This window comes from Anneissia japonica, unplaced genomic scaffold (assembly GCF_011630105.1).
Source record: "Anneissia japonica isolate Jap-2015-1 unplaced genomic scaffold, ASM1163010v1 scaffold1272_len640109_cov177, whole genome shotgun sequence".
Lineage (NCBI taxonomy): Eukaryota > Metazoa > Echinodermata > Crinoidea > Comatulida > Comatulidae > Anneissia > Anneissia japonica.
The window spans coordinates 357386-368697 of record NW_022700814.1 but is presented as its reverse complement, the minus strand read 5'-3'; the positions used below and the strand labels follow the sequence as shown (position 1 = coordinate 368697).

At 30.5% G+C, this 11312-nt stretch overlaps 1 protein-coding gene across 18 annotated transcripts in view; it reads left to right on the top strand.

Moving 5' to 3' along the window:
- LOC117103432 (multiple C2 and transmembrane domain-containing protein 1-like) overlaps positions 1 to 11312 on the top strand; it is an 85936-nt gene that overhangs the window by 42185 nt on the left and 32439 nt on the right. For 11 of the 18 annotated variants that reach the window (XR_004444592.1, XR_004444593.1, XM_033243976.1 and 8 more), the window contains exons 5-7: positions 1250 to 1384; positions 7806 to 8024; positions 8791 to 8931. The exons of 1 other annotated variant lie outside the window; for it this stretch is intronic. Coding sequence is in view for 15 of the 17 variants with exons in the window: in XM_033243976.1 (XP_033099867.1) it covers positions 1250 to 1384; positions 7806 to 8024; positions 8791 to 8931 (495 nt within the window). In the remaining 2 variants the exon portion in view is untranslated. Of the gene's footprint in view, positions 1 to 1249; positions 1385 to 3508; positions 3545 to 7805; positions 8025 to 8790; positions 8932 to 11312 lie in introns of all 18 variants that reach the window. 6 more of the 18 variants (XM_033243988.1, XM_033243987.1, XM_033243980.1 and 3 more) reach the window with 5 other exon arrangements.

Below are 11312 nucleotides of genomic sequence, written 5' to 3'. Positions count from 1 at the left end.
GTGCTGGTGGCCGGATTGTTATTGATGGACCAGTACACCGGGGTAATCCACCATCGGAACCATTGGCGAGTGAGCCGTTATAATACAGTAGATATTAAAAAATGGAGGAGTTATTAAATTACAAATTATTTGTTTATCTTAATTAGAATGGAAAAAAATGACATACCAAGTTACAGAAATATTTTTTAAGTTCAAGAAGGCTCCTGAAAATTTTAGCGTTCGGAGTTTCCCCAACCCCTGGGGGAAATTGATAGCTCTCAGCACACCCCCACCCACTAGCCATAACTCAGGCCTGTGATCCTCGGTTGACACTTTACAGCACAGCAAAGAACCTGGCAATTTTTCTTGCACTGGGGCCCGTTCTCACCTAGCTACACCATTGCTGATCCAGATGGCTTCACAAATTCTATGACGTTGGTCTCGCTCTTCTTAATACCAAGAATTTTAGCATTGTCCATATCAATAACTTGTGGATCAGGAAAAAGAAACATTGTTCGTTTATGTGAATCCATAATCAAGGAGCTACACAAGTATAGTATAGCTTGATGTAGCTTCCATATAATGAATTCTACTTGCTGTTATCAGTTGACTGGAACAGACGTAGCAGGGTTACGAGAAGGTTAACAGCATGACCCCAAAAAAAAAAAAGAAACATCTGGGATAGAAAAAGCTAAACATCTAAGGCTACCAAAAGAAAGTCACAAACTGAACTATCAGGATTCAACCAAACAGAATGAAGGATCTACAGTACCATCATTCTGAAGAAGGGTATCATTCAGGATACTCGAAACTCTGTCAATAATAAATGGTTCTTTGTTTTGTTTAAAAGAAAATTATATTTATTGTACATCTACAAACCTGATGAACTTATTTAATTATAATCTGTACCTTATTATGGTTTACCTTTCAGAAAATATTTACAATTAAAAAAAACACTACATTGATTTGATATCTCTTATTATTCTGCAAGGTTTATTGCTACAAATAATATCAGTTTCAATCTGCAACCAACACTATAATTTGTGAATTATTTAAATAATGTAATGCATTTTACTTTCTTCTATTTTTGTTTATTCTAAAATATGTTTAATTGAAATAAAATTCTACAGTGTATATCAAGGCTATTCATGTTTAACATCCGTCTAATTTTAATGTATTTTTTCTTAATTAGGTTTTTCTCTTTTTTTGGTTTTTCTCTGTCTATTTATCTGGGAATTCTTCGATCTTTTTTCACAAACTTTTTATCTAGTTCTCTCCTAATGTTGGTCGACATTCTCTTAAACACCGTAAACGTCATCAACATCACCACCAAGAACACTCTGACCCGGAGTTGACCTCCGAAAAACAGGCAATGGAGTCTGCTGCTATCGATGACAGACATCATGTAGGTTGTGTTTCTTATACCCTGGCTAATCTTAGTTTGCAGCTTTGCTACTGTAGTCGATTTGCATGATAATCCTAACCAAATTTATTGATTATGTTAACATAATTTTCCATTAATCTCTGCTTGCTAGAGCCTACTAAATAAACTTAAATCAATTTTTGGAAATTGTTGCTTCTTTCTTTGGCAGATTATAAAACTATTTGATTGAGTATCTAGAATAAATGCATAACAAAATTATATGGGGCATAATCTATATTTTTAAATGAAAATATTTAACAGTTTATTTACTGTACTATAATTAAAAATTTTGATATCTAAAAAGAAAAGAAATGAGATACAGTATCTTATGTATTGTATATTTACTATACTTTATATAAAACAAAATATAATATACAAATATTGACTGCTCATGAGGGGAATGGTGAAATCTATTGCCCCGAGGTGATGTGGGGATCTTCCCGATGACCAAAGGCCAGAGGGAAGATAGGCTATGGTCTCCACATCACCGAGGGGCAATAGATTTCACCGTTTCCTGAATCTAGACCAGTCAATATTTGTTTATATACCTCATACATAGATTCTACGAGGCCTAAAAAGTACTTACTTCCTAGCCTGGCCTAGCTAGAAGCATACTAACTAGGGCCTAGGCAATCCAAGAGTGTCTTCTTTTTCTCATTTTCCTCCAATTTAACAGCACCCATTGTCTTGCAATGTATATTGATTATTGACAAGACATACTTAATTTGTCTTTCAATGTGCTTTTGCACGGCCAGAATTGGACACACGGTCACGTCGGCCTGCTGTCAATCCACTCAATTCGAATCGGTATAACCAAACAATTCTGTCAAACGATCGGCTCAAGTTGGCTCTGTCTGAAAATATAAAAATAACATTCTGCATCTTACTTTTGATCCGCACCAAATTTGAGGAGGACCAAGTAACATTATCAGTGTGTGAAAATTTGAAGTAAACCAGTCTAGTTTTTGTGTTATTCGCCCAGAAGGCAGATGCACTATTTCAATACCCTTCACCTCTCCTTCAGAGAGGTGGGGTATTATGCATAAAAACTTAATAATATGCCAGTTTCCTTTATTGGAGCTTATCTAAGAAATAATAGAATCATCTGACACAAATGGGGCATATATATAACAACATATTTTAAGGTGTACAAAAAATAGGGGAAAAAAATCATAAAATATAAAGAGTAAGAGTTGTGCAGCTTGGTTAAGATGCTTTGAATGCTTGCCTTCTAATTCTAGGATTCTGGGTTCAAATTCAAAATTCAAAAAGATGTTTTTTTTTCTTTTAACTTGAACAAACTTTACTTCTGAAGTTTAATAATTACAATTTAGAGTTTCTAGAGGATCATTCGATCTTATAATTGGAAAGAGAACTTGCTGTGGGCTGTCAAAGAAATAAAGTATAATTGAAAGTAAAGAAAAATTGTAATCTAAGTGAATATAAATATAGTACATAGTTAAATGGTATATTTGGCCATTGATATACACTCTAACTTGAAACACACATAACTGTTGAGTATGCCCTGTCCAGAATATCAACATTTTTCAACAGGGCTTTAGATGTTACAGGTGAAATACTGAAATGTGAGATCAGTATGTTTTTATTTATTTATAAATGTATTTAGATACATCAGTATTTGGAGCCGACGTTAAGTCCTTGGAAGATATTTTTAATGATTTTTTACTTAAGAAATTTAATTCAATTATGCAAGATTCATCCCATCCATTATTTTCAGACATTATCATAAATAGATCGGGAAGGGTTAGACATAAACAAAACAAAATATCCACAAACCGTTTTAAAAATTCAGCATTGTACATCGCTTGTAACCTATTTAACCAAAATTTCAGAAGATAACTGCAAAGGACTCAAATTTTTATTTTCTAAGAAATCTTTATTTAACACTCTATATGTTTATGAACGATGATTCTATGTCATGTACAACAAATATCTCAGAATGTATTATTTTGACAATAAAGTTGACTTGTATCTTGTATCTTGAATAAAATTAATACATAGATATGTGGATAGCTAATATGTTTTGATGACCTAACTAAGCATACTTGATTTATTTATTATATATTTAAAATTTTTGTTTAATAGTTGCATGTTAATTGGACACCGCAAATGAGGAAAAGGGTAATTTGTCAAAAATGTTTGCACATCATTTATCAAGCTTATTTATGTGTGTATAACATTTATATACATACATACATATTCAATTTTAATGAAATAATATGAGAATATAAGTAAATGCCTATATATTAATATATAGTTTGTAACATGAGGATTAACATAAGAGAGTTTGAAGAATTGCAAGCTTTTCTTTATGAATATGTTAATGAAATGACGTATATAAATATTTAAAATTGTAATGTATTATCAATATAATACCATATAATTTATGAGAAATGATGACTAACATAAGTGAGAATGTAAAAAATTGTTAAGCTTTCATATGTAAAACTAACAGCTACTAACCATGTGAAAATGTATAATGCTGTCAGCTACATAACTTATTTTTAATAAATGGCAGTGTGTGTGTGTGTATCACTTGTAACACCACTTTAATTAAACTCTGAGGTCTTAGTTATAATATAATCTTACAATACTAGTTCAGGGCACTAAACAGAAAATTAATAATAATATAATAATAAAAGTAATAATTTGCTAACCTAATACCCAATTTGTTTGAGACAAAGTTTTACTTGGGACGAGTTCTAAATGTTAAAATGATTTCCTGAGATATTGATATCAAAGTCAATTGTCTTATCATATGATTATGAAAATCTTGTGCCCATGCACACAATTTCTTGATAAATATGTTAGTGTTTTAGCTTCTGCAATGTCTGTATTCTTACATTGGATATTGAATGGAACACATGCTAATCATACACAGATGTGCCTTCACAGACATGTTGCAGCGAGGGACGCTCCCTAACTTTTCCCTGTTTGGGTCCCATGTAATATTTTGTCTTGCGTTATATAGGTATTCATACAGGATTTCATGCGCACCATGACAGCCAAGCATTGCTATGCTGACATAATATGCCATTTAATATTAAATTTCTCTGAAAAGAAGAATGTTAACTTATTTAAAATAAAGATTTTTGGCTGGGGTTCGGATTTGCCAAAGAAGGTATAAAATGTTTGCTTTATGATACCAAACAAAAAATATTCATTTTCATAACTAAAGTTTCATATAATGCAAGATGAGTTTGTCCTATATTTTTATAATTGCTAGCAAGCCATATCAATCCAGCTACATTTTGAGAATTTGCTATGTATTTCAATGATTTTTAATTATATTAAGTGTGTTAGAATAAATACTATTTAAAAATTTTAAATATTTATAAGTTGTTGTAACATATACTCATGTGCTTTTTGGCTAGTGTTGAAGAATAGAAAAAAATCCATTCCATTTAGCATTTGAAATTTAAGGTATTATATTTTGATAGTACCCCTAATTTCTTTTCTTAGCAATTGAAAACAATCTGATAAAAATTGTACGATAACATCAACCACTTAATACATACTCTTGATTCATATTGATGGATTGCAATGCTTGCAACGGAAATTAAAAATTACCCTCATTTCTTGTTTACCAGCATCTTGTATAGATCTACAATGCTACAGAAGTAATTTCTCTTCTTGATATATAAACACCCAGCAGAAATAGATTATACAGTATATGGAAAACCAATAAAAGGAGAGCTTTTGCCTTCCTATATTTATGGAACCACAGGTCTTGGCCTAGACTTTCTTTGTCCCGCCAATCATAATAAAGTCAAGTTTGAAACGTTATCACATTTGAAACTGCAATCAATCATATTATTGCATTTGAATGCTGTTTTAGGCCCAGAAACTTTATTAGAGTGAGTATAATCATATCATTTAGATGATAGACACATTCCGCGAGGTTTGTTACAGCCGGTCACGTGACATATACCGTAGTGGGAATAACTACAGTATAGAGAACTTACAGTGCAATCGGTGGGAAAGTATAGGAAAAGGTAATGTTATAGTTTGGAAAGCAACTGTCCTCTGTTCAAAATAGTGTTTATTTATTTTTTCTTGCATTCTCTGTGCTTTTGTATGCTTTGTAATCTATTAGCTAGCCTAGAAATCATAGCGTGTCAAAAATCGCAGTTCACGGATGAAAGACTCTTGTGCATTTAAACAAGATGTCAAAAGATGAGTAATTTTGTACAATAGGTTATAAACATTGTAAATGTTGATGACTGAACAATATTGCTATTATACTTAGTAGAATTACTAATTATTCAAATTCAAAAATCTGTATTTAATTACTTATAGACAAATAATTCAAACAGATAAATTAACAAAAATGTTGATAAAATATCAGCAAATCAATAAGTAAATCAATCAATCATTTAAATATTATTTCTGGATTTTATAAATTATTATCATAAAAATTAGTAACGCAGACAAATTAATCAAATAAAATACATTATGAAAATTTAGAATACTTTATATATTATATGGTTCATAAAAATTAACTTCAACCTCATAATATTTAAAAATGTCAAATATTTATTAAAAATAGGATAAAATAAAAAAATATAAAAACATTAATAGTTGGGAGCTCAATCAACTTTGATTCATTTTCTCTTCTCCATTGTCATGGCAACACATGAAGTATCTCTGCTGACACAGGAATATTGCCGAAAGGATTAACACCTGTCACGCTCGGATGTTGAAAATGAATGATATAAAATCCCTTACAGGATTATTTATTTTCGTTTACCACCTGAGTGATTTATTTATTTATTTATTTCAACAATTTTTACGAGGGTGGTCCTTCCTGTCGGAGCTGATCATTAGGGACCCTCAATACATAACACAAGTAACAAAGGAAATATAAATAGATTAAGAAAGAAATTTCTTTTGACTGGATACATTTTCAGTACAAAAGTACTGGTCTCCCAACTGGTCCAGTTATTTTTTAAAAGGTTAAGAATTGAAATTTTAATTTAAAAAATTGACATAAACATTTGATTAATATTACTAAAAAACAACAAATGTATGATAACTGAAAAGCAAGCATAAAATATATAACTGAAAAATTATAACAAAAACAAGGGATAATTTAAGTTAATTTGAATTATGATAAAATTCAAAATGAATAAAAAAAAATTTTGAAAATGTTCAAACTCAATTTTGGTTGCATTTTTCTGTACCGTAAATCCTTGATTTAAGCGCTGTAGCACTTATAACATTTTCAGAGGCTTCAGTGCAGCGCTTATTTGAGAATGGTGCTTATTTAAAAGATATTGGATTGGTGCTTTCCATGCCCGTTTTTATGATACCTATCTCATATATTCACATAGGTCAGCAGGCCTATCATAGGCCCTACATCATGTAAATCAACGTTAATAATGATATGCATCTGTCTTCATTGTGTTATTTATTCATTAGAACACTGTCCCTGTTTCTCTAAGTTTTACAATTACACACAGGGTAATATGTACTCTCGATTAAGCGCGGTGATGTTTATTCAAAATAGAATGATTTTGAAGCGCTTATTTGAGAGCGGCGCTTAGCGAAAAAGATCACAATGGTGGCAGATCCATATTGAAAAGTTCTTTTACCAGTTGATAAACCGGTGCTTTTTTAATAAAATTTGTATCTTTATTTGTTTTTTCTTTATTCAAGATGCTGACAATAAGAGTGTTTGTTATAAATATTATAACAACCAAAACAAAGAAATAATTCTTAATTTATTTATGAATAAATGCTTAATTAAAGTTAAAGATATATATCTTCATGCCCAGGGCATGTTCATAATAAGTAGAGGGTGTAGAGGCTTGCATTTTAAGAATGGTTTTGGGAGTTAAATGAGAAAGATAAAAGATTAGTTATACAAAAAATGTAATAATCCTTAATCAAATCACATGAAATATTTTCACTTGTTCAGTTGTTTTACAACAAAGTACTTAATGTATTAATAGTTAATTTGAAATTACTATTTTGCATATTTTAAATTAATCAGTAAATGGCCAATATGATTATACTCAATTTCAGAAAGAAATATTAAATTACTTATGATGAGCTACAAAATTAAAGTTGATCATTGCCAATGTATTTCCATTTATCTTTGTTCAATATGAAGTACATAGACTTACAGATAAACATCAGATTGAAAGGTGATTTTACCAACTGTCTGTTTCTTTTTATTTAATCATCAATGTTTCTAAAATTTCTGCCTCACAGACCATTTTTTCTTTCCCTGTCATTACAATTTCCTTTCAACTTGTCATACTTTCAAACTTCCTTTTAATAAAAGACATCACTTTCTGACAAAACTTAAAGCATTCCATTATTCTAAGGTTAATTTTGTACTTTAAATTTAAGCATTCTAACTGTTCTTGTATTTTAGCTTCAACGAGACACTGTGTTTGAAGATGATTTTTTACATCAATCTACAGAGTCACAATCTCTTCACTCTTCTGTGGATGACAATACTTACCTGCATCCATCTCCCGAAAATCAATTACTTGCTCTTCTCCATTCGTCAAAAACACGCAAAAAGACAGCCTCTCCATTAAGATTTTTCCGCCATAAGGCGCAGTCCTGGTCTAATGAAATCCATGCACTAGTAGGTTCTTTTGATCTCAAGAATTACCATCAGGCTCCCTCATTTCTTTCAGGCCCAAATTTGATTCATAACATATTTTTCCAAATCATGATGTGCTCATTCCTTGCTTTTGTCCATCTGTTTAATATCATAACAATTTCTTTAAATGGTTTGACAATTTCAAAAGAACACTGAATTATATGTCGTATTTCATGATATGATAACCATTTTTATTTAATATAATATGTTTTTATCAAGATTCATCAAGTCAGATTCATTAAATTGTAAATGTATTCAGTATGTTTGTCATGTTACTACTAACTATACCTTGTTTAACAATTCTCTAAAGTACATCTCTGTAAATAATTGATCATTTTCAGAAAGGCCATATCTATATTTTATTTTGAGGAAAAAAGTTGAGAACATCCGTTGTACATACTGCATTGATTTTTACCATCACAACCTTGATAATATTTTTGCAATATCAGCTTATTGGATCATATATATATGTAATCAATTAAAAAAAAACCATTTTATTGTAAGGTTATTATAACTGTGTTGATAATTTTGATTAAAATGGATGTAAAATGATTGATAATTTTTTATTTGTTTTTATAAATTGTTTGCTATTTTATTTAATTGCTTTATGTTTTGCATTATGTTTCTATGTTTATTTCTATGATTTTGAATTTGTTGCATTCTCTTATCAACTGTGCTTGGTGTCTTTTTCTGCCTACTATTAACCCTTGCATTGTGTCTTATATTCTTTATATTTGCATGCTATTAGTCCTCACCCCGCACTGTTAAGAAACTGAAATGGCAGAAAGCAATAACGAGTAAAAGCAGCCTCAGTGTAAACGAGGAGGAGGAAAAGTATGACGGCGATGGTGCTTTATCCTCGTCTTTGTACACCGCAACACAAATACATGTGGGTACATTGATGCTATGGCATTTTAAATTCTGCTTTTAATTGCATAATCTGCTTTTAATTTGCATATGTGGTTTTGCATGTTTGATTTCCTTTAGAATTTTATATTAATTTATACTTTCTGTTATTTGCGTTAGTGAGAGTGAGTATGTATGCTGACTTACTCTTATCATGCTTATTTTCATGTCATTTAATAAAATTGTTATTATCTGTTTCATTTTTATATTTTATCAAGTTATGTTTTATTATTATTTTTAATAGTATTATTGTTATGATAGTCTATTATTTTTTATGTTAATATTATCTTTGACATTATTTTAATTCTTTAACATTTTTATTATATATTCTAATAATTTTATTCTTTTCATATAAAATTACTACGTGTGCAGTATTATAAAACTGTATACCGCTATTATTATCATCATTAACTCCTACGGGGTAACATAATTTTTTTTGAAGAAATCACCTACTACTAATACTGTAGTCACCTATTTGATTTGTCAAGGTTTGGGTAGTTAATATTGTGAAGGGCAGCATTAGCCTGTGTCTGTAGCCTTAGCTATTTCTTACATATTTAAGTTATTAATGGAGTGAAAATGAAGGTTTTTGGATAGTTATCTTCTCTTATCAAGTTCTCTTCACGTTGATCTGAGTTAGTACACCTAAGTTAGTACACCTGGGTTAGTATACCTGTTAGTTCACCTGAGTTAGTACACCTGAGTTACTGTAGTACACACTAGTCAATACATCTAGATATGATTAGCTTTTATCTAAATGCCAAGGTGCCATGTTCAGTAATAATAAAGTGTTTTTCCTTCTAAATAAAAAAAAAAATTAAGTGAGAAATATGAATATTTTATAATCCAACATATTCTATTTTGGAACAGGCCGAGACATATTAACATGTAAATATTCAATAAAATTTAACATACAAAACTAAAGGTTGACTGCTATGATGGAAGAAAAAAATTCCTAGCTGAAAAAAAAATAAACATTTGGAAACATCTAAAGCTTATCCTGTTATATTTTCTTCAGTATTTTTGCCATTATTTATAAAATGTCAGATATTAATTTGAATATTATAATACTTTAAAAATGGTATATCCTAAAACCAAAAAAAATATACCTGGTTTCCATTTCCTATGGTAACATAGCAACAACCATCTGTTTTGCATATTGTTGAAAAAGTGCAATATGATGATGATGAAGTTAGTATAGTGTCAAGTCAAAAGCTCTTTTTTTATGCATTGTAATAAGCAAACAGGTTAAATTAACTGTCACTAGAAAGTGTTCATGCTATGGGTGTTTCTACAGAAGGCTACGAGGAGACATCAGTGTTTTGAAAAATGGTAAATATTTCATGCGTATTTCAACCGATTAGGCTAAACTTGTTGTCACGATCCATACATATGCTACTTGTAAATGTCAGACATGTCTGTACTAGAAAGTATGGGAGTACAAAGTTATTTGAATTGTAAGCTATTGAAATTCTTACTGAGCTCTTACAGGGATCAGACACTCGCTCTGTTTTTGAAATATGAGTGATAATCCAATTTTATAGTTAAGTCCTATAGATGACCTATTGAGTTTTTGAGATGACCCACTGAGCTCTATAAAACTTACTTGGCATTGCACACTTTCAGACTATATTTACATTACGCTCTTTTGTTGCCAAGAAAGTGTGGCGAAATCCCTCTCCTAATCTCTTACCAAGAGCACTAAATAGAATTAAAGAAGCAGTAAACTAAATCTAATTGCATTTTAAATTTAAATTCTGACCTACAAAATAGGTCTATAAATTTTTTATTTAAAAGGTGGTTTGTCTATATAGAGGCAATTTCTGCTCATATTTTACTCATAAGTCTAGATTACATTTTACAAATCATTGTTATTCTTTTTGATTCATCACATTGGTCTCAAAAGAGTAATTTGGTTCAAATTTAGACAGATTTATGACAGGTTTCATCAAACACCAAACTGTAGTATTATGTGGAAGCTGTTTGTTTTCCCAACCTCGATGTCGGGTTTTCAATCTTTCGCTGTCCATTTCACTTTTGTCCTTAAAAATCTACCTTGCTGTATCAGCAGTATTGCTGGGAGTAACCTGCGGTGGACTAGCATCCTGCTAAAGGAGAGCATCACAATCTCATCTACCTGAAAGTGGAGCTAAGCTCCAGCTATATGAGGCCTTTGGCTCGGCAAGGATTTACAACTTTTATTATTATGCAATTATAGTCATGTCCTGTAAAGTTCTGAGGACCCTATTGAAAATAGAGGCTGAATAAGCCTATAGAGTCAGAAATAACTTGACTATAATAGCTTTATGAAGTCAGTCATCCTTTTTTATATAATTATATTTAGGTATTGTATTAAATAAAACT